The 23,651-nt window shown below is 50.7% G+C and overlaps 1 protein-coding gene across 4 annotated transcripts; it reads left to right on the forward strand.

Annotated features, from left to right (window-relative positions):
- Positions 1 to 391: 391 nt before the first annotated feature.
- On the forward strand, positions 392 to 14,426 carry LOC135174359 (zinc finger protein 883-like). 4 transcript variants are annotated; one of them, XM_064141630.1, is made up of 3 exons: positions 392 to 491; positions 3,090 to 9,919; positions 10,738 to 14,426. In XM_064141630.1, the coding sequence occupies exon 3, from the start codon at positions 10,812 to 10,814 to the stop codon at positions 12,621 to 12,623; it is 1,812 nt and encodes a 603-aa protein (XP_063997700.1). In that variant the 5' UTR covers positions 392 to 491; positions 3,090 to 9,919; positions 10,738 to 10,811; the 3' UTR covers positions 12,624 to 14,426. The 4 variants fall into 4 exon arrangements, with proteins under 4 accessions (XP_063997700.1, XP_063997701.1, XP_063997702.1 ...); XM_064141631.1 differs by having other exon boundaries at positions 9,838 to 9,919; XM_064141632.1 differs by lacking the exon at positions 3,090 to 9,919.
- Positions 14,427 to 23,651: the final 9,225 nt, after the last annotated feature.

The raw sequence follows: 23,651 nt of genomic DNA on the forward strand, positions 1-23,651 counted from the left end.
CAGGACCTGCAGCAGGCCCTGCTGGGCCAGCAGCCAAAGCCATGCGGCAGGCAGGGCCAAGAGGGCCCCACCGACCCCCGACACTGCAGACCCACAGAGCCCCACACACCCCCACCCGGGATTCTCCCACCCCACCTGGCAGACAGAGGGGGCGCAGAGCAGGAGGCCGAGGCAGAGCTCAGCGCACAGGACGCTGCCAGCCCCGCGGGCTCCGGCGGCCTGAGCGAGCAGAGAGCGCTGAGAGAGCAGCCCCGGGCCGGAGCCGGCCCCTGCGTGCGGCGCGGCCCAGCGGCAGCGGAGCTCGGCCCGGAGAGGAAGTCCCGCCCGCAACTGAGCAGCGACAGCCAATCAGAGCCGCAGGAGCTCGGCAGCTCCGCCCCCTCCCCGCGGAACTGCCTCTGCCGCCCGCGGGCGCCATTGCTGCTGCCGGGAGGCTGCGCTGGGCTCTGCCTCGGGCTGCTGCTCTGCGTCCGCTTTGTCCTGGCTGCCAGGTGGGGAGGGGGAACCTCGGGGGCTGAGGGTTGTGTTCTGGAGTTCAGGAAGAGTCTGTGGAGGTCCGGGGGGACGTCTGTGGGTCTGGGGGTGCGGAGGTTCTGCGGGGCCTGGCGGGGTGCGCTGGGTCCGTGCGGGTTTGTGCGGTAGAAGTGAGTGGGTGTGGGGCAGCCTCTGCGTGGCTGTTGTGTGGGTGAGGGGCGTGAGGGTTGGAGTGGGCAGCGCTGGGGCTCCGAGGGGGCTCTGTGCGGCTGTGGGGATTGTGTGAGTGTGGGGAGCTGTGTGGGGCCGTGGGCAGGCTGTGAGGAGGGTGTGGTGCTGGGGGCGGTGTGGGGAGCTGTGTCCGGGTGCGTGTGGCTGTGGGTGGGGGCTGGCAGAGGTGTGCAGGGTGGGCGTACGTGGGGCCGTGGGAGGGCTGTGTGCGGCTATAGGGGCAGGGGTGGGTGTGTTTGGGGGGTTCCTTGTGCTGCTTTACTGCTCGCTGGCCCTGCCTGGAGCAGCTGCAGGCCCCCTCTGGCTGCTGCTCTGTGAGCATGCAGAGCCCATTGGTGCCCTGCAGGGGCTGGCCCTGGCACTGTATGCCTGGCCCTGGCCCCCTCTGCTGCCTGCGGGCCTGGCAGCAGAGCTGAGCTGGCAACGGCGCTGTGGGGGCTGCTGTGGGCAGGAGAGGTCGGGGACAATGTGGGTGCTGGATTGCAGCAGAGGCTCCTGTAGAGGCTTTGTGGGTTGCAGCAGTGCCCCTGGTGGGGTCTCACCAGAGCAGTGCAGAGGGGCAGATTCCCCTCCCTCAACCTGCTGGCCACACTTCTGATGCAGCCCAGGATCAGGTTGGCTCTCTGGCCTGTAAGTGCACACTGCTGGCTCATCTTGGGCTTCTCATTCACCAGCATCCCCAAGTCCCTCTCCCCAAGGCTGCTCTCGAGCCAGGCACTGCCCAGTCTGTATCAGTGCTTGGCATTGCCCTGACCCAACTGCAGGACCTTGCACTTGGTCTTGTTGAACCTCATGAGATTGGCTTGGGGCCACTTCTGCAGCCTGTCCTGGTCCCTCTGGGTAGATTCCTTCCCTCCAGCTGTCAGCCACACCACAGAGTTGTCTGTTTTCTCATAGCATCCTGTAAGTGCTCCAAAAGCTCAGCTTTCAGGCCTTGTTTTACGGTGTACAGGGCTGAGCAATTCACAGCTTTTGGGGGTGCCTTTTCCAAGCCAATTTTATCCATAATCTGTATTGCAGTAGTAGTTTATAGTGATCTTGATGGCTTGGATCCCAGTTAGGTCTGGACAGGGGCATATGTTGCTCTAGATTGCCGTGTAAAGGTCCAGCAGCCATTTGAATCTGACCCTGCATCTGAGTGCTCTTTGCCACCAGCTGCTCCTCTATGTATGTCATTACCCCCCGCATTAGGTTCAGATCTGCCCAGTCAGTGTCCTGGTTTCTAAGTATTAATTCCTGTTGTTTAGCTACCTGTTGGGGGTCATCCTGATACCCTCTCCCCACCCCTTTCCATCATTCCAATTCACTAAGTGCTGAAAGGGACTTTCACATCTGCAGGTCCTCCCCTCGGTCCCATTACTTCTCTTAAAGAATCTATAACTGATTTAGATTTAGCCTTACCCCCAGTCTCTTCTTTTTCACTGTTCAGTTTGAGTGTTGCTTCTTATCTGAGTGTTACTTCTGGTTTGAATTCCTGTCTGGGATGATGGACCAGGGATTGCTTCATTCTTGTCCTCCTTATCACAGAACCACAGAAACATTCAGATTGGAAAAGCTCCTTAGAATCACCAAGTCTCACCCAGAACGCTGCCTTGCAAGGTTCACCCTAAACCATATCCCCAAGCACTGCATCCAAATGACTTTTAAACACCTCCAGGGTTGGTGACTCAGCCACCTTCTTGGGCAGCCCATTCTAGTGCCTGACCACTCTTGCTGGGAAAGAATTGTTTCTAATATCCAGTCTAAACCTACCCAGTTAAAGCTTCAGGCTGTTCCCTCTTGTTCTGTCATTCATGACCTGTGAGAAGAGACCAGCACCAATCTCTCGACAAACTCCTTCTGGATAGCTGTAAACAGCCATGAGGTCTCCCCTCAGCCTCCTCTGTTTCAAACTAATTATCCCCAGCTCCTTTGTTTGCTAATATCACTAAAAATGCCTCCAAGGGCATCAATTCATCTGAGAGTATCACTTCATTCTCCTGGGGGATACTATCTCCTTCCTTTCCATTACCCCAAGACACCTTTGACCAATACTTCATGCTGAACAGCACCATTTCATTCCTCTTTCTGCCTCTCTTTCCTTTGCTGAAATATGAACAAAAGGCTCCCCTGGGGCCAGATGGATTCCACAATCTCTGTGCCACTCAGGATCTTCTTTCAGGACAAAAGCAACCATGTCACAGCAGATAGCCTCATCAAATTTTTGTTTGCCTCTCAAAAAAAGCATCAACTGCACTGAGGTGTCCTGATAGAAAGCTGGCCAAAGCCCAACCTGAACTTGCTCAAGGCACTGATGTGGAAGGGAATCTCTCTCCATCATTTCCTTGTCTCGCTGTTGAGGTCCCAGCAGCCTGGAGGTTAACAGATGTAATACTCACCTACAGGAAGGGCTGCAGGGAGGAGCTGGAAGACTACAGAGCTGTGCCTCTGACCTCACTGCCAGGGTAGGTCATGGAGCAGATCGCCCTGAGTGGCATCATCATGCAAAAGGACAAGAAGATGCTTGGTCCCTGTCAGCACAGATTTATGAAGGGCAAGTCCTGTGTGACTAATCTGACCTCATTCCTGGCGTGGTGACCTGCCTGGGGCATGAGGGAAGGGCTGTGAATGTTCTCTGCCTGCACTTCAGCGAGGCCTTGGGCACAGCTCCCCACAGTATCCTCCTGCACCAACTGCCTGCTCCTGGCTTGGACAGGCTCAGGCTTTGCTGGGTGAGGAGCTGACTGGTGGCCAGGCCCAGAGAGGCTGGGAAAGGGAGAGGACTCCAGCTGCTGGTTGGTCACCAGTGGTGTGCCCCAGGGTTCAGCACTGAGCCAGTTATGTGTGAACATCTGGATAAGGGAATCAAGTGCATCCCTAGTTGGCAGGTGACACTGAGCTGGGTGGCAGTGCCCATCTGCTGTAGGGCATCCTGAGGGTGAAGGGTACCTGGGGACTTCCTGGAGGGAAGAGAGGTGACAAAGGGGAGGAGATGCCAACCTGCCTAGGGGATCCCAGGTATTGCCACGATGAAGGGACAGGGCAATGACTTGATGCAAGCCAAAATTCCACTTTATTAGAAAAATAGGCAGGTATATATTCTCTCAGAAGGGCTAACCTGTTAGTCATTGATTGGTTAAAATTACAGTAAGAAAGTTAGTAACTACTACATGATTGGCTAACATACTCTGCTCAGGCCAAAGACGCTGTTTCTACTTTCTTCGTTACTTTCCCTGCTTCTTGGTATATGTTGCTATGCAACTATCTGAGCAGTCCTGGCTGCAGGATCCTGTTTATCTTTCTCTTCTGAGGTGTGTCTGACCCACACATTCCATGCCCAAGGTCTATGCTGTATTTGTTTCATCTCGGGCAACTGTTCCTTACTAACAGACCATTCCCCTATTCCTGCAAGGTATCACACATCCTTGGGGACCTTCTAGCAGGCAGGGTGGTGACAAGAGGCATCAGATCGCAACCTGCCCAGTGAATCCTGGGCTCAGAGGCTGTGCAGAGGGATCTGGCCAGGCTGGATCCATTGGCTGAGGTCAGGATGAGGTTCAACAAGGCCAAGTGCTGGATGCTGCCCTTGGGCCATGCATCCCCCATGCACTGCTGGGGATGAGTGCCTGGAGAGTTGCTCAGTGGAGGAGGAGCTCAGGATGTTGATTGACAACTGTGAGAGCAGGAGCCAGCATGTGCCCAGGTGGCTATGAAGGCTAGTGGCAGCCTGGCTGGCATCAGGAGTGGTGAGGCCAGCAGGTCAAGGGCTACGACATTCCTGCTGTGCTGGGTGCTGATGAGGCCACAGCTCAAATCCTGGGGTTGGGTTTGGGCCTCTCACCCTGAGGAGGATGTTGAGAGGCTGGAGTGTGTCCAGAGAAGAGCAAAGGTTATGGAGAAGGGCCTTGAGCACGGGTCCTATGACGAGTGGCTGAGAGAACAGAAGTTGCTTGCTCTCCAGAAGTGGAGTCCGAAGGGAGGCCTCGTCACCCTCTACAGCTCCCTGAAAGGAGGCTAGAGCCAGATGGGGATCCGTTTCTTCTCACATGCAACAAGTGACAGGACAGGAGGAAAAGGCCTCAGGTTGTGCCAGGGGAGGTTCAGGTTGGACATCAGGAAAAATTTGGTCCCAGCAAAAGGTTCAGAGGCACTGACCCAGGCTGCCCAGGGAGGAGGAGTCCCCAGACCTGGAGATGTTTAAAACCAGCATAGATGTGATTTGATGGCAGTGGCTTGGCACCAGTAGTGTGGTTGTAAGCTCTGGGTGAGCAGTTGGAGCTGATGACCTCAAATGTCTCCTTCAGCCTCAGCAGTTCTGTGGTTGTAAGGTTATATGACAGGCCTGAGGGACAGGATCCATCAGAGGGACTTGGACAGGCCTGCTTAGTGGCTGGGCAGCTCTGCTGCATTTGGACAAGGTTCAGTTTGGTCAGAAGTGAACATTTGGCTTCTGTCTGGCTCTCAGAGGCTTGGAGTGGCTGTGTCTGGCATTTAGCCATGGAATCATGGAGCAGCTGGAGCTGGGAAAGATCTCTGAGGTCATCAGGGATCAGTGCTGGGTTTGATCCTGTTCAATATCTTCATCAATGCCATTGATGAGGGCACACACAGTCAGAGTCTGCTCAGCAAGTTTGGTGGTAATACCAAGCTGGGAGGCTTGGCTGAGACACCTGGAGGGTGTGAGGTCATTCAGAGACTTGGACAAGCTGAGGGCTGGGCAGAGGGGAACCTGATGAGGTTCAACAGGGATCAGCACAGAGTCCTGCGTCTGGGAAGGAAAAATAAGCTGCACCAGTACAGGCTGGGAGGTGATCTCCTGGAAAGCAGCCTCTTGCAGGAAGACCTGGGAGTTGGGAAAGATCTCCAAGATGAAGTCCAACCATTGACATGACCCCACCACAGCCATCAAACTGTGTCCCAGAGTGCCATGGCCATGAATGATGTGAACTCCTCCAGGGGTGGTGTGCTAGTTTGAAACTGGATGCCTAACATGTCCAGTGCAGCTGGAAGATGGCAGCGCCCCAATTGGTCTGATGGAAATTCTGACAAGCCCCAAGCCAGCTGGAATTCTGGAAGCAATTGTTCAGTCCTGCAACCCAAACTTCCCGAGCTCCCCATGAGGATGTTATGAGAGATGGTGTCCAAAGCCTTGCTGAAGTCAAGGTGGAGAACATTCACTGCTCTCCCTCACCTGCCCAGCTGGGCACACCATCAGAGAAAGCTATCAGAGGGGTCAGACTTGAGTTCCCTTTCACAAATCCATGGTGACTATTCCTGATAATCTTCTTTTCCTCCACATGCTTAGAGGCTGCCTCTGGAATGAGCTGTTCCATCATCTTCCCAGGGTTGGAGGTGAAGCTGACAAGTCTGTAGTTTCCCAGATGCTCCCTGTTGCCCTTTTTCAAACTGGAGTTCACCACCCACACATTGGTTGAACACCTCCGGTCCTCAGGCACCTCCCCTGTCTTTTGGAACTTTCAGAGGTGTTGCAGAATGGCTTAGCAATAACCTCAGCACTCCTATGAGCAGCTCATCGGGGCCCATGGAACTGTGGGTGTCCAACTTGTCTGGGTGCTCTCTGACGCTGTCCTCCCTTCAGACTTCCTCTTTTCCCTCCAGGGACTGAGGCCTAGCCCTAGCAGCACAGAAGGCATTCAGGAACTCCACTTTTTCTGTCTCCTCTGTGCCCTTGTCCAGCAGCAGGCCCACCTTTTGCCTGGTGTTCCATTTTCTGCTGATGGCCTTGAAGTAGCCCTTGTTATTTAGAATCATAGAATCACCCAGGTTGGAAGAGACCTCCAAGATCATCCAATCCAACCTAGCACCCAGCCCTATCCAGGCAACCAGACCATGGCACTAAGTGCCTCATCCAGTATTTCCTTGAACAGCTCCAGGAATCACGACTCCACCACCTCCCTGGGCAGCCCATTCTAATGGCAAATCACACTCCCTGTGAAGAACTTCCCCCTAATATTCAGCCTATACCTCCCCTGGCACAACTTGAAACTGTGTCCCCTTGTTCTGTTGCTGGTTGCCTGGGAGAAGAGGCAGACCCCCACCTGGCTACAGCCTCCCTTCAGGTAGTTGTAGACAGCAATGAGTTCACCCCTGAGCCTCCTATTCTCCAGGTTGCACAAACCCAGCTCACTCAGACTCTCTTCCTAGGGCTGTGCTCCCAGCCCCTCACCAGCTTTGTCACCTTTCTCTTGCATTCTTTGCTGGATTTAATTTCCAGAGGGCTTTAGATTTCCTCGTGGCATCCCTGCATTTTCTGGCAACCTTCCTATATTCCTCCCAAGTGTCCAGGTTGAAGTTGGCTTCCCAAAATCCCAGGGTTACACTCCTACTTACTACTACCCTGCTACTTCCTCACATGTTCCTGAACTCCACCATCTCATGGTCACTGCAGCCATGTCTGACACCAACCTTCACATTCTTTCTTTGTTCATCAGCACCAAGTCCAGCAGCAGACCTCTCCTAGTAGGGTTCTCCACCACTTGTGTCAAAATGTCATCCTCAAAGGACTGCAGGACCTTCCTGGGCTGTTTGTGCCTCACTGTGTTGTCTTTACAGCAAATATTGGGTGGTTGAAGTCCCCTGTGAAAATGAGGGAGTGTGATGGTCAATCTGCTTTCAGCTGTCTGTAGAAGGCCTCCTGGATTTCCTCTTCCTGAGAAGGTGGCCTCTAGTAAACACCCACTACAGTGTCCCCTGCATCAGCCTGTGCCTTCATTCTTCTCCACACACTTTCAACTCCTCCTTCCCTCCTCCTAGGCAGAGCTTAATCCACTCCAGTTGCTCTCTCCCATCAAGGAGAGATCCACCCCGGCCTTGTTGGCTTGTCTCACAAAGCCTGTGGCCACCCCTTGCAGCTCCAGACATGAGGCTCATGCCACCTCATTTGGATGGTGACTGAAGTCAGAGCTGTGCTGCTGCACAATGAGTCCCAGCTCCTCCTGCTGCTTGTCCACACTGCATGCATTGGTGCAAACGCACTTGAGCCGGGTTATAGATTTCACCCCAACATTGACATGCCCATCTCTTGTGAGCCTGTTTCTATTCCCTTCCCCCTTTGAACCCAATTTAAAGCCCATTGGTGGGCCCCACCAGCTCCATGTGTGGGAGCAAGTTTAATAAGCTTCTTTGTGAGACCTGTTCCAAGAGGAATGTCATTAGGCTCACGTGTGCCGTGATCTCCATAAAGCACTTCCTTCACAGCAAACTCCTTCAGAAGCTTCATTCCCTGTTCAATTGTATTCCACTTCTTAGCTGCCCATGGCAAATCATCTTGGGAAGGATATCTCATAGCCACAGCCAGCAGGAGGCGTGTCCACAAGCTAACCTTACTGAGAGGACTTGCTAGGTATTTGTCCACTCCACTCTCCTTTGTGAGTGGCCCTAGCTGCTTGGCAGACTTGTCTCCTACCTGTAGGGCATTTGCACCGATAGTACAGCATCTCCCCAGCCAGCTTAGGATTGGCTCTCCTGATTCCCTTGCATATTCCTTTCTAATTTCCCTAATCTCTCTGAGGGAATCATTGGAATCCCGGATGTCATCCTTCTCCTCTTCCTCTGGTTGTCCTTGGCCTAGAAACAGAACTTTCCTGATAGTATTCTTAAACTCCTCAGAACTATCCTCCTTTGCATCCAATTTCACAAAGCTCCTCTCATCAGGGTATTGCTGTTTGAGTATATTGGCTAAGTCTCTAAGACTGTGTTTGTCCTCTTCCTACTCTTGTGTACCAGAGGTGCCCTCCCCTAAATCCTCTCTTGAATCATACTGTCAAATGTTTTGTCTTAGCCTTAGCTTTTGTGGGAGCAAGGAAAATTGGAGGCAAAAAAGATTCAGAAGTGCCTTCTAGTAGGTCTGAATTATTGAGGGTCTAACCTGAGGCCTGCGAGTTTGAATCTGTGTTAGAGGCCTGTGGATTTGAACTAGATGAAGAAACAGCAGAGACTTGAACAGCTGGACCTGTTCTTCGGCTGCCTGCCATGTTATTGTCAACAACTGAGACTCTGGCAGTTGTCCCAGAACCTGCAGGAGGAGGTGTAGCGGTGGACGTGGTGGCTCCCTCTCACTCTCCCCCCAAACAGACATTGTACAGCTTATCTCAGGTTACTCTGTTTTCAAGGACACTTGTCTCTCTTTCTGTTTTCTCATAACAGCCATGTTCAAATTTCTGTTCCACAATGCCAGCATTAGGGCTAAAACCAGAATTATTAGGGCTACACTCACACGTGCTAGATATACCACTGTGTTACGTGTGTAACACTCACCACAAGGGTCTCTAAGGTCAGTTTCAGGCAAAACTATTCACATCAGAGAATATTTTTCATCTGTTGTAACATTTCCTGACTTGTTAAAAACAGATTGGGTAACAGTATCAGTAATATTGAAGCCAACCCAGCCAAGAGGATACTCTCCAAAATCAAAAAACATTCCTTTAACCTTCCCCCACAGCAAATCAAAGAGAAGGGAACCTTGGCAACGATATACCAATGTAGCCATCGTAGGGAAAGTGGCCATGCAACTGCTGAAAATATGTAAAATAGCTTCCTATTAATTTCCAGACTTAATTAACAATCTAATTTAGTTAGCCCCACTTGGAAGCACCAAAATAAAGATGTGAAGGTTTGGGAGTTACCTGCCCCACCGCACCTAGGAAAATCACCCAGACTAGACTCAGAGGGCTGGTAATTAAAGAATGGAGCTGTATTTACAGCTTAGCACAATATGCAAGCATATATACAGCTATATACAAATTAAAAGTGACACAGAAACACAATACCCCTCCCAGAAACAGAGTCCCCAAGAGGACTCCCAAACCAAATCCCTTTCCCCTTCCCTCTTTCCCTCCCTTCAGAGATAACCAGATCAACCCACATTTATCTCATTATAAATGTGGAGATCTGAGGTGAGATGTCAAAACAAGACGACAAGGAGGTTAGAGGAAAAAGGGGTTAGGTGGATTAGAAAGTTAAAGGCAGAATCATCCACAGAGAGGAGACCACCAGAAAGAAGGCGTAGCCCGAAGTGAGAGCTGAGCAGTGTGTGAGAAGTGCCCATCTTACCTATATTTTGACTGGTTGTGTTTCCCAGCAGAAGAATGGTGGTACAGGTTACTGTTGTTTTCTTTTTTTTTCTTCTCACAGCTAAGGCTTGAATTTCTCTCAGTAAAATATTTCAGTCTCAAACCAGCACACTGAGTGAGAATCCATTCGAGAGGAAAGGAAGGTGAATGGGGTCAGAGGGGTCCTGGAGGATTCTGGAACACTCCAAAGTTGGGGAGGGTGAGCCGGGGTGGGGGGCTCTTTGGGAATCCTCTGAGCCAACCCTGGGACTGGATCTGCCACATAAAGCTCCATAAAACTGAAAAGATGGAAGAAAAGTGTCTAGTTTTTCTAGGGCTGGGAGGTACAGCCCCAACACCAGAGTCCTGTCCCTACTGGGGAAAGCCTCCAACACCCAGAGTCAAGATCTTGGCTTTATTTGGGTGGTGCAGCATCAGGGTTGGGTGAGAAACCCCAAATCATAGAGACACAGGCTGGGTTTGGGGACAGGGGAACACAGGCTGATCAAGAGAAGAGTTTGCAGATCTGCCTCTTGGAGCAGTGCACAAGTAAGGAACCCATCTCTGGGACAACAGCAAGACCCCCTGCTGATTTCTGGGGGACCTCACAATTCCCTCCATTCTCTGCTTCCTGCCCACACCACCCCTCTCAAGGCTTTGAAGGATATTGGCTGTACTACAATTTTGAGGCCCAGGCCCCTGCCCCTTGTGAGGGTAGGCAGGAGGGGTCAACAGGGGCTGGGCTTCCTGGGTCAGCAGCACTGCCTCCATTTTCTGAGCTGGGAGGGCAGGGACCAGGCCAGGAACCAACCTACCAGTGCTGCTGGGCACAGGAATGGGGGTTGAGCCCCTGCCATGAGCAGCAATTCTCACCCCTCCCAGCACGGAAACCAGGGGTCTTGAGTTAAGGGTCTTGATACCACCACCACCACCCCTCACCACCAGCAGCAGTCTAATGGCCTTTCTTCATTCCTTGCCTCAGTGTTGGGAGGTGCTGGGTTTCAAGGATGATTTGTCCCTAGAGCCTCAGCCAACAGCACAGAGGTGATCACCAGCATGGCTACCCTCAAGGAGTCAAACCAGAACCCAAAGAAGAAGTACCCAGAGAACAAGTTGGAGGAACCAAAGAGCAGCTATGTGGAAGAAGAGGAGGAGGAGGAGGAAACAGAGGGCAACAAAGACATGGATGAGGAAGATGGCGAGGAAGAAGTAGGTGTGGAGGAGTATGGTGATGACAACCACTTGGAAGGGGAGCATGATGCAGAAGAGAACAGAAAGAAGGGAGATGCTTCTGTATCATCCAAGCATGTGAATCAGTGCCCCAAAGGTGGGCAGAGCATCCCGCCCAGCTCAAAGCCAGTGGAGCACCACTGCCCCAACCCTGGCACTGGGCCCTCCACCTCTGGTAAGTGCAGCAAGAGCTTCAGCCTCAGCACAAGCCTTGCCCGGGACTGTCACATCACCCCTGAGAAGAAACCATACATCTGCGCTGGCTGTGGCAAGACCTTCACTCGCAGCCTGACACTCATTGCCCACTGGCACAGCCACGCTGGGAATAAGCCGTTCGCCTGCACCAACTGTGGGAGAAGCTTCTGCGATGGCCCCAGCTTCTTCCAGCACCGCCATGTCCACACCAAGGAGAAGCCACACATCTGTGGTGACTGTGGCAGGAGCTTCCAGGAGAAGTCAATGCTCATCGCCCACTGGCACATTCATGCTGGTGACAAACCCTTCACCTGTAGCGACTGCGGCAAGAGCTTCAGTGTTAGCTGCCGCTTCTTCCGGCACTGCCGCATCCACACTGGTGAGAAGCCCTACTGCTGTGCTGGCTGTGGCAAGAGCTTCCAGTGGAGCAAGACCCTCATCACTCACTGGCGTGTCCACACTGGTGAGAAGCCCTTTGGGTGCGATGATTGCTGTGAGACCTTCTGCCATATTTCCCACTTTGAGCAGCACCGCTGTGTCCATGCAGGCAAGAGGCCGTACAGCTGCAGAAACTGTGGCAAGCAATTTAGCCACAGCATTGACTGCAAACAGCATGTGTGCAGACTCCCCTTCAAGGACCACAGGCAGGGCAGAAGCAAGGAGACGCCACTGGCCACAGAAGCCATTGAGGAGCAGAACATCATTGTCCAGGACTCAGAGTCAGTACAGCACATGCACACTTGCACCAGCGAGATGCCAGATGCCCATGCCAAAAACAGCAAGAGTTTAGCCAAGCATCTCCATGTCCGCAAGAGCAAGAAGTCCTTAACCTGCCCTGACTGTGGAAAGAGCTTCAAACGGAAGTCCCATCTCACCCGGCACTGCCGCACTCACACCAACGAGAGGCCCTACATGTGTGGTGTCTGCAAGAGACGTTTCACTGACTCGTCTGCCCTCACCCAGCACCGTCGCACCCACACTGGTGAGAAGCCCTTCACCTGCTCTGACTGTGGCAAGTGCTTCCGGCAAGCCTCCACACTTGCCCAGCACCATCGTGTGCACACTGGTGAAAAGCCATACCACTGCACTGAATGTGACAAGAGCTTCAGCTGTAGCTCTAACCTCACCCATCACCTCCTTGTCCACACTGGTGAGAAGCCCTTCTCCTGCACCAGCTGTGAAAAGAGCTTCACCCGTAGGTTTGACCTGCTCAAACACTGTCGCATCCACACTGGTGAGCAGCTCAAGAAGACTTACATCTGTCCTGACTGCAGCAGGAGGTTCCTCCATAAGTCCTCCCTCAACCAGCACCGTCGTGTCCATGCTGGCGAAAAGCCTGTCTTCACATGCACCCACTGCACCAAGAAATTCAGCAGCAGATCCACCCTCAACAAGCACCACCGCACCCAGGCTTGTGGCAAGTCTGTGGAAGAGAAGTCATAATTACACTGATAAGCACTGCTGGAGTAAACCTGATCCCCCTGTGGAGCCTTTTTCCATCAAATTGAACCAAAATCACCTCATTTCCACTATTTCCTTATAGGCTGGGGGTTCCAGGAGCAACTGCCCCCTCCTCCCCCAATCCTTCTAAACTCCAATTAGTGAAGATGACAATAATTAACAGTAGTGAGTAGGCACAGATGGAGCCACCACAGGAGCTAGCCCAAACTTTGCTGGGATTTGACTGTTTTTTCCCCCAAAATCTTTTGGTTTCCCAGGGGTAAACTCAACCTCCTCCTTGTCTCCTGTTGTGGTGGCTTGACCCTGACTGGGGCTAGGTGCCCAATAAGGCCACTCTATCACTCTCTCATTCCAAAATGGACAAATGGAAGCAAAAATTGTAACAGGAGGCCTGTGGCCTGAGACAGGAGCCATACAATAAAGTAAAAGTGAAAGCCAAGGCTGCATGTGGAAGTAGAAGCAGAGAAAACACAAATCCTCTTCTCTGTTCCCCATCAGCAGATGATGTCCAGCTGATTCTTGGGAAGCTCCCTGGGGCTTCAACATGCACAGCAGCTGGTCTGGAGGACAGACCATCAGTGAAAGCCTGTGTCTCCTCCTTGCTAGATGGTGCAGATATGGTTGCTGTCTTGTTGACCACAGGCACATGACAGCATCCATCCTGACATTTTATTCCCAGGAACTGTGTCTCTTGTGCAGATCCTTTGATCTTGCTTCCCCCTCTCCCCCACCTTTTTCTTTCCCATGGCAAATTCAGCCTTCAGAATAATCTGATTTTTTTTTTCCTTTTTCTTTAACACTTCTTTTGTCTTGCTGCCCCACACAGTGATGTCATCAACATACTGCAGATGTTCAAGGTCATCATCCTTTTCTGGTGCAGTTTGGATTAGTCCATGACAAATGCTGGGGCAGCTGGTCCCAGGTGTATTGCACACCCCTTCATCTGACAGAAAATTGTGGCCTGCACTCTTCTGCCAGTGGAATCAAGATGAATGAATTGGTGATGTAGATCATAGTCTCCCGCTTGGCTGCCTTCAACTCCAGTTCACACTGGAGCTCCAGTGTGTCTGGCACAGCCACCCTGAGTGGCAGCATCACCTTGTTCTGATCAGAAGCAGGATAAGACTGCTCTCTGATCTTCTCTGTATTCACCAGTGCCATGCTGTGAGAATCTAAATCCCTTCTCCCTTGTTCATCAACAAAGATAAAGATTACCTTTGTTAACCTCCCAGGCTCAGACTGAGGTGCTTGGCCAAAAGCTCAGGGATGCAAATCAACAGACAGTGCCTTCGAGGACATTCCTGGACCTCAGCCTGGCTGGAATGCCTAGGATGTGCACATCTTATGTCAGCTACCCTGAAGAGAAAAGGCTTATGTGTATTTGGGGTATGGACAGGTAAGCAGCACAGGGAGGCAGTGGAGGCCCTCCCCTGGTGCTGCTGCTGCTGGACCCCTGCAAATGCAGGAATACACAGGAAGATTCCCTGGGGAGCTGCACCTGGACACCAATCTGAAAAAAACTATAAAAAGACATGAGCAGTGCCTGCCGAAGTGTGGACCTGCAGAGCTGCACATCCACCAGAAGAACTGACAAACTCCACAGAACATCCCTGGGCCATGCACCCATCTCTCTCTCCCCCCCCAATCTGCAGCTGATAGTAATATAATCCCTGCTCTTTCCCTTCCCTACTTCTTCTCTTTTTCTCCATTGTTCTCTCTCTCTCCTTCTCTCTCTCTCTGTTTTGTTCAACTTTATCCTTTAATAAATAGTTTTGTTCTGATCTATAGGTTTGTGTGCACCTTAATTTCACAGCATGGAAATCTGTAAGAACAGATCTTGCTCCTCTGGACAGAGTTATTGTTAATTTCTGTTCTCAGGACCTTGACACATGTCAAAAGCCCATCAGTAGTCCTTTGGGTCCCCCCAAGTGGCCTCTAGGCTGGTCACAATGGGACTTTTTTCCCACTTGTTCCCTCTGGAATTTAGATTAAGCCTTTAATACTGTTATGGTTTGAGGCTGAGTGCCTTTAAGAACCGTAAAGTCAAAGGTCTTCAGAAACTAAACAGGTCCAAGAGGTATTTAAGGTTGGGAGAGTGGAGCAGCATTTGAGGCCTGGATTTATGACCTGATTTAGGTTTGTGTGAAGCTTTGGCCTAAGGAGGTTCTTGGAGAACTGTGGCCAAAGTGGACTATGCATTTTGTGTATTTTCTATGCTTTAGTACAGTTGCATGTAGACATTAAGAGCACTTCCATTTACACTTCCCCATTGTATCCAATGTTGTGCACCGGTGCCTACCAACACCACCTTATACTTCTGTGGGTCCAGTGTGCCAGGCCATGAAATCCACACAGTCCAGTACACTCAGGCATCCCTTTCCTCCACCTGGCTGAAGACAGGGACCCACTAGTCCTGGTGCTTATTGGAGTATTTACTGTCTGAACTTGGTGGTGTCCGACCAGAGGTCCTCTCATCAGGATGTAACCTCAGTAATTCTCTGACTGGAAGACAGTTGATTGCCCGTCTTGAGTGTCCACAGCACCTACCTTGGCTGCCTTCTTACATCACCCTGTGATGGTTTGGGGGTTACCCCGCCCCTCCCACACTTTTGTATTTGCCCCAGCTAACTCAGACGGACCCTGGGAATATAGATGAAGCAATTTATTTACAGCTAGCAGAATTTACAAGCAGCTATTTACAATATATACAGTTATATACAATTATATACAGAAATATACAAAGGATAAACAATACAAAAGCACAACTCCCCTCCCAGAAACCTGAGTCCCCAGGAGGGGCTCTCAAACCACCCCAACACCTCCCCCGGCCCTCTCAACCTTACCCCAGTTCTCAGGAAGAAAAGAGGTGCAGCCAAGAGGTTAGGGAGCAAGGTTAGTAGGAGCAAGGTTAATGAGATGTGTCTCGGTCTAAGGCAAAGGCAAGAGTGAGAGACAAAATGGAGAAAGTTTTCTTCTTCTTCCCAGAGTTCTCACTGAGACTGTGAGAGAAGTTGACATCAATTGTTTTCATTTCACTGCCCGTTATCTAGTTCTGTTACCAAAACATTCTAGCTTGCTTCAAACTAGCACACACCCCTTCTTAAGTACTGTTTTTCCTCTCAGTTCACACACAGAAGCTTCACGTTTAGAAGAGGGTTCACCCTGCCTCTTCCTTGTGTCCCACGTGTGGTCATGCAGGAAAAAACAGAGTGCTCCACCTGCCATGCACCTGGGGCTCTCCTTCCCTCTGACTGGCACAGGAAAGGAGCTGTTTTCTCAGAGTCCTCTTGAGAGGTGAGGCACTGGCTCATGGGGATGGGAAGGCACAGAGGTTGCTCATGGATTGAGTTGAAGTTGCTGCTGTCATTCACACCATGCTGCAGCCATGGCAGCTTCAGAAATGAAAGTGCTAACTGGAGTAAAGAATGATGGGGCTTGAAGTTCAGATTGCAGCATAAGAAGCTTCCCGTTCTGCTTGCTGCTTCTGGTTCTTGGGTGGTGGCTATTTCCTGCAGGCCTGGCTTTGGAATGGGAGGGAATTGGGTAGCTGCTGGGTTTGAATTTCTGTTTACCCCAATTTTTTTCCCTGTGTATTTCACTGTGCGTCTTCTGCAAATAGCCTAAGCTAAGGTAATCATGGATTGTATTATTAGATTAATTAGATGATTAGCTAATTAGGCATTGTGCTTATGGTATCTTATGTTATATTGAACTCTTACCTCTTTACCTCAACCCTGAGTTATGTGTGTTCCTCTTCCCCTCACTTCTGTGCTGGGGGAGCAGGCAGCTTAGCCCTTGTACTAAAGCACTGCGTTGTGTTTGGCACTCCAGTGTGAGGCAGTGAAAGCAGCTGTCTGAGTTAGGACAGTCAGTTTTGGCAGGAGAGATAAAAGGCTTGAGATAAATGAGAAGAGGATTCACTTAAGGCTTGTAGCTTGTTAAGAGACTTCTATGTACATTTTCTTTTGACTTTTTTGTTTGTTCTTTCCTGTGGTGTGCTGTATATTTCCTTTCCTTGCTGGGGACCTGTGTGTGTGCTTATGGTAGTGCAAGGAAAAAGCAGCATAAAGCATTTGCAAAAGATAATGATGAAGCAGGGCACAAGAGAAGCAGCTGTTTGCTCACTCAGGTCTTCAGCTTATCAGGCTTTGAAAGATGGCCAAGGTCAGTGGATGGAACTAGCAAAGGCCTCAAGCAGGTGAAGAAAATTTCTACTCCTCTATCTAGGCCTGTGCTTCAGCCATGAGGAACAGCTCCTGCCCTGTCTGGGAGAGAATCTGGGAGGTCCACACCCTGATACACCCTGTGGTTTTCCTTGTGTGACCATGGGGAGGAGATAAGGAAGTGGGATGGAAAAGCCACTGCAGGCCTAGCTTCACAAGTGTCTGAATTACAGAGGAGTTCTGCCCCAAAGATGCTGCCTCAGTGTGCAGTGGAAAATCACCCAAGGAGAGCAGGCAGACTGATGCTGCTTCTGATTCTGCTGAGAAGACTCCCAAAGCACCTGCACAAGATGCAGGTGATCTCAGTCAGAATCAGAGGGGCTCTGCCTGCAGCCAGCTGGAGGAGAGGCATAACTGAGTTTGTTGGATTGCACAGAACTGATGGCTTGGCAGATTGAAGAGGTGGAACCTATCTGTATTTCTGCTGTGCCAGGGGGACCTCCATTCATGCATGTGCTGGAAGCTGAGCACCAGAATGATGCCACAGTTTATTTTCACTTGGAGGAGTGGAAGGAGTCCCTAGACTCAACTGCTCCACTCAGCTGTCCCAGGGATGGAAACAACCTCGGCATTCAGGCTGATTGTGTACTGATCCAGACTGTGCTGGAACAGAGTGGAGCCCCACAGCAGCTGCAGTGATCAGTCCTCTGTGTACTGCAAAAGGATTTCACTTTGAGTGAGAATGGACAGGGACTGACCTATGGTGTCTGGTTTTGATGTCGATTGCTGCTGGACCCTTGAGTTAAGCCATTCCAGGTTGTCTTTGGGATTCTGAAGCCCAGAAGTCACTGTTTCCGCAGGTCCTGTATCCAGATCCACCTAGTGCACCATTGCTACCTTGAATCACCTTCCTCCACAGGGCCCCTGTGTGTGGGTGTCCCAGGTTGAGGCTATACGGTTAAAAAAAATTTCTGGGGACTAGAGGATTGTTATTCAATGCCATAATTCTGCTCTCTCTCTATAGACTCACAACAAGGTCAGTTCCTTCTCCTTTCCTCCTCCTGCCCTGAGTGTGTGGCAGGAGCCAATTTATCAGGAACATGTAAGCAGTAGGCCTCTTGGATGGCAGAGGCGTTGGGGGAAGGGGAGGATTGGAGCACTGGGGATCATAGATTTAGGTTTTTGGGGATGGGGAAAACTTCAAGGGGGTTTGCCATGGTAATTACTTTGTAATGTCTACTGCTGTTTTCTCTCTCAATATAATTCTGTATTTTCTCTCTAATTTGATTTGAGAGTTTAATCTCTGTCAGCTCTCTTTTAAAACCCATGACAGTGGGACACTTTCATCACCTAGGTCACCTCTTCCAACACCACTGATTCCCTAGGCACTGGATGGTTTCATCCACCATGTGCTACTGATTTGCTTGATAATAATTGGACAAGGCAGGAATTACAAAACTACAGTTCTGTTTATTTTGCTGAAAAGCCCAGCCCCGAAACTATATCCACAAGGATGCTTATGGGCAGTTTTGGGTAATTGAGGAAAGTCAGAAAATGGAAAAGGCTAAGCTACAAGATAGCTTCACCCCCCTTAGAAATCAGAGGCAGAGCAGAGAGCCCTAGGGGCAGGTTGAGAGAGCACCAAAGTGGGGCACCACAGGGACAGAGTAGGAATTTGGAGATACTCCCTGGATTGTCTTTGCAGCAGCGCCTGGAAACTGCAAGTTATAATCCAGTTGTGGAACCACACAGCATAAATCCAGTGTGAATGGAAGCCACCGAAGTCTAAGTGTCTGCAGACACAGCTTCCACCAGGCGTGTCCCATGGACCAGTGTGCCCAGGAGGCCAAGAAGGCAAATGGCATCCTGGCCTGTATCAGGAATAGTGTAGTCAGCAGGACCAGGGAAGTCCTTCTGCCTTGTACTGGCACTGCTTAGGCCATACCTTGAGTACTGTGTCCAGTTCTGGGCTTCTCAGTTTAAGAAAGATATTTGAGGTGCTTGAATATGCCCAGAGAAGAGCACCAAAGCTGGTGAGTGGGCTGGAGCACAGCCCGGTGAGGAGAGGCTCAGGGAGCTGAGAGTGTTCAGCCTAGAGAAGAGGAGGCTCGGGACAGACCTTATTGCTCCCTACAATTACCTGAGAGGAGGTTGTAGCCAGGTGGGGTTGGGCTCATCTCCCAGGCAACCAGGGACAGAACAGGAGGACACAGTCTCAAGTTGTTCCAGGGCAGGTTCAGGAGGGATGTTAGGAGGAAGTTCTTCACAGGAAGAGTGGGCTGCCCAGGGAGGTTGTAGAGTCACCGTACTTGGAGGTGTTTGAGGCTGCATGAGGCAATTAGTGCCATGGTTTACTTAATTAGAAGGGTTAGGTGATAGGTTGGACTCAATGATCCTGGAGGTCTTTCCCAACCTGGTTAATTCTGTGATTCTGAGAGAAGGTTTCACCTCAACATGAGGAGAAACTTCTTTACAGTGAGGGTGATAAAGCACTGGAGCAGGCTGCCCAGAGAGACTGTGGCATCTCCTTCTCTGGAGACTTTCAAAATCTGCATGGATGCATTCCTGTGTGAACTACTCTAGGGGATTCTGCTTTGGCAAGGGTGTTGGACTCGATGATCTGTGGAGGTCCCTTCTAACCTCTAAAGTTTTAATCACAGATTCTGTGAGGTAAAGGCAGGAGCAAGAGAGTGAGCAGGACCTCAAGTACCTCTTAAATAGACTTGTGGACAGGAAATGGGAGTGGGACAAACTTTGACCTGGGGGGTCCTCCCCTGAGAAGAGGCCAGGTTTCCTTGCCCACCTGGAGTCAGGTATTTCCCTGCCCACCTTGAGGTCAGGTTTCCAGACCACTCCCCCACACAAGATGGTCTTAACCTGGAACACACAGCTAAGCCTTTCTCTTCCTGCCCTGAACACTGTGCTGCTGTTGGCCTGCAAGGGAAGCACTCTCTTGGCTTCCTGTGAGCTCTGCATACAGGGGCCAGCAGGCCCTACTCATACCCCAGATCTCTTGAGTGGCATGCAGCAAGAAAATGGGGACAGCAGCAGCAAGGAACTGGGGACAGCAGCAGCAAGGTGGTTCCCAGCAGGCCCCAGAGAGGAAAACACAAGGGACAGGGAATGATCATCTGAGTGAGGAAGCTGACCTATACCCTGGCCATCTGGGTCTGGTTTTCATTTCCCCAAGGATTTCTCTGTTGCCTTAGGTGTACAGAGCTGAGTTTGCCTTCCCAGGGGAGGCTGCAGAGCAGGAGGCAAGGGCTGTGTTCCAGGTCTGGAAAGGACTGGTGGGTCCAGGGAGCCCTTGGGGCAGTGCCTTGGGTCAAAGTAAGCCTGCTGAAGTGTACCCACTTGAACCTGTCTGCTTTGGAAAGCTGAGAAAGTACAAAAAGACCTTGGAGAATCTGGTGACAGGATGGAGAGAAAGCAGCAGATAGCATTTCAAGGAAGTGCTGTGGAAAGTGAAGTGAGCTCAGCTGTATTCTTGTTCCAGAGGGTCCTTTGGGATCCAGGAAGCTGTGATGGTTTGGGTGTTACCTGCCCCCCACACTTTGGAATTCACCCAGACTAGACTCAGCTAGATCTGGAAATTTGAATGAAGCTTATATTTACAGCTAGCACAATATGCAAGCAGATATTTACAGTATATAGTTATGTACAGAAACCTACAAGGTAAAAGGTAATACAGAAACACAACTCCCCTCCCAGAAACTTGAGTCCACAGGAGGGGCTCCCAACTGCCCCTCCACCTTCCTCCTACCCCTCTCAACCTTACCCCAGTCCCAAGGAAGAATGGAGGTTCGACCAGGGGGGTTAGGAAACAAAGTGGATTAGTCAAAGAGGCTAGAGAAAGATGAAGCTCAGCCAGTTCCTCAGCAGAAGTGAGACTCCCTTATCTATGTTTTGATTCTTATTTTTATACATCTCAGCAAGCCTATGAGCGAAGTAGACATTACCAATGTTTTCCTTTCACAGCCTGTAATCCAGTCATTCTCACTAAAACAGTCTAGCTAGCTTCAAACTAGCACAATCCACCCCTGTCTACTTCACTCAGAGTACTGCTGAGATCTATCTGATCTAATCTAAAATGATATTTACACTAATGAATATCACAAGTTCAGTTCACAGTTCATTCCAGCTATCTCAGATGCAGGTGATTGAAAAGCTCAGCAAACAGCAGTTTGTCTTCTCACAGATGAGAAGAGAACAGGGACTCCCAGGTGACACTGGGTTCATGCTCACCTACTGTAGATTCTCTTGTAGATTCTTTCAGTGGATGCTGATGGTGCCTAGAACAGAAAACTCCTAACAGCTTGTATTATACACTCTGAATTTAGACTCTCTCAGCTAAAGTTAGATTTCTCTGTGGCACACACTGGATTTCACCACTCTCCTGCATTACCCAGTAGGGGTGACCAGTACCTTCAGCAGACACCACCCCTCAGACAGGTTTCCCTTCACCCAAAGGAGAAAATACCCAAACAGTTTTCCCGAACAGATTCTTTTCACCTACAACAGGAACAGAAACATGCACCCATTCAGGTGATGCATGGATGGTATCCTTTACCAGATTGGAGATGGAGGTTTTAAGATCCTCCTTCAGTTCTTTCATGCTGTCTTTAATCTATGTGGTCATAGTTTTTATAGCAGAGACTAGGGCAGAATGTGCCAAGCTGTCCTCTATCTGCCTGAGCTGGTCAGTGAATTCACCAACAGTGAAAGACCTTCCATTATCGCTCCTTGATAGAAACCTGCCTAACCCCACCTAGCTACAACCTCCCTTCAGGTAGTTGTAGACAGCAATGAGCTCTGCCCTCCTCTTTTCCAGGCTGCACACCCCCAGCTCCCTCAGCCTCTCCTCACAGGGCTGTGCTCCAGGCCCCTCACCAGCCTTGTTGCCTTCTCTGGACATGGTCCAGTACCTCAACATCTCTTTGGAATTGAGGAGCCCAGAACTGGACATAGTATTCAAGGTGTGGCCTGGCCCCCTGTGGTGAAGAGTCGCAAAGGGCACAAAATGGGCTTGAGAATGTCCTGTCTTGTCCAGACATATTTACCTGCCTGTCTGCATTGCAGCCAGAGGTGGGAAAACAGGACAAAAGAAACCCAGACAACCTAGTCTGGTTTAATCCAGTCGCATTAGAGGGGTTTCAGAAGGCCCACACCCCAGCTGTGTGCAAGGTGTATGCACCCCCCATTTCTGGAAGAGAACAGCCTGTGGGTCCTTCCTTTTTTGGGTCTATTTGGGTGATTGCCAAAGGTGATTGGGTGATTGTGTGGCCAATGAGACCATTAGCCTTGGCCATTATCCTATAAAAGGAGGTGAAGAGGTGAATGAGGTGCTTGCGTGCTCGTTCGTTCCTCGCTCACCTACCACTCGCCCCCCACCTCAGCCACCTCAGCCAGCAGCCAATTCCACATCACAGCCCACGTGGAATTCGCCACAGGACTTCTATTGAATATTTTCCTGCATACATTTTTGGGCCACAGACATTAAGACTGAGGACCAGTGAGTATTCTCAATTCTTTATTCAAGTTGCTAAAGGAATTTGGTTAACCTCACAAGCAGTGAATGAAGCCTCCAGAGTCTCTAGCAAAGACATTTCTGAAACCTTTCAAAATTCCATTGTACAGAGACATTCTGTAAGATAGTTCTGCTAACCACATCCAAGAACTTGTGTGGAGAGTTGTAAATAAGTTTGGGGGAATTCTCTTTGTATATACTAATAAATTGTTTAATAACTTTTGAATTGGCCTCATTGCATTTCACCCCAAACTCAGATTTCAACTGGCCCCTTCATAACACCCCCAACACCCTAGTCCCTTGTATTGCACCACAGGGGGTTCCAGACTCCCTCCCAGGGTGTTTTGTTTTGGGGTCATCTGACTTCTGAGGAGGTTCCCCTGGTTTTGAGGCACTCATTTAGTTTTGAGGGATTCCCCCCACCATGTGGGAACCATTGAGCTCCAAGACACTTTATCAATGTGAGCTAAAAATAGACCCAAAAATGCCCTTCCAGATTCATAAAATGTTCCAGTGGACTCCAAAATGGCCCTGAGTGACCCCAGAATGGGTCCTGGAACACAGAATGCTCCCTCAGGATGCTCCAGTGAACCCCAGGCCCCATAAATGGCCCCGAGGAACCTCGTATGACAACTGAGACCCAATAATGCTTTCAAGGGACTGTTTAATTTTCCCCCTGGCATCTCAAAACTCTCCTCAGGGACCCCACAATGATTCCCTTGGATCCCCAAATGACCCCTGGGATCTCCAAATGCCCCCCAGTCTTGTGAGCCTTGAGCTCTGTGGTAAAGGGTTGGACTTGATAATCTATGAGGTCTCTTCCAACCTTGGTGATACTGTGATGCTGTAGGACACAGCCTCAAGGTACGCCAGGGGAAATTTAGGCTTGAGGTGAGGAGAAAGTTCTTCACTGAGAGGGTCATTGGCTACTGGAATGGGCTGCCCGGGGAGGTGGTGGAGTCGCTGTCCCTGGGGCTGTTCAAGGCAGGGTTGGACGTGGCACTTTGGTGCCATGGTCTAGCCTTGAGCCCTGTGGTAAAGGGTTGGACTTGATGATCTATGAGGTCTCTTCCAACCTTGGTCATACTGTGATACTGTGAGGTGGTGTCCTGGTTGGTTTTCTGGGGTGAGGGGTGGCCAAGGAGGGTGGCAGGTCTGGTCCCAGCTGTCCTGATAGATTTGCCCAGAGCTAGTCCTGGAGGGGCTAATGTGGGGCTTGGGGTCAGCCCCCCAGCTGCTGGCAGGTGCAGGAGCTTACTGCTGCAGTCCTGGCAGAGCTGCAGAGGCCCAAGGCAGGCAGCTGGGCACAGGCTGGGCCCC

This window comes from Pogoniulus pusillus, unplaced genomic scaffold (genome assembly GCF_015220805.1).
Source record: "Pogoniulus pusillus isolate bPogPus1 unplaced genomic scaffold, bPogPus1.pri scaffold_62_arrow_ctg1, whole genome shotgun sequence".
NCBI classification, from domain to species: Eukaryota; Metazoa; Chordata; class Aves; order Piciformes; family Lybiidae; genus Pogoniulus; species Pogoniulus pusillus.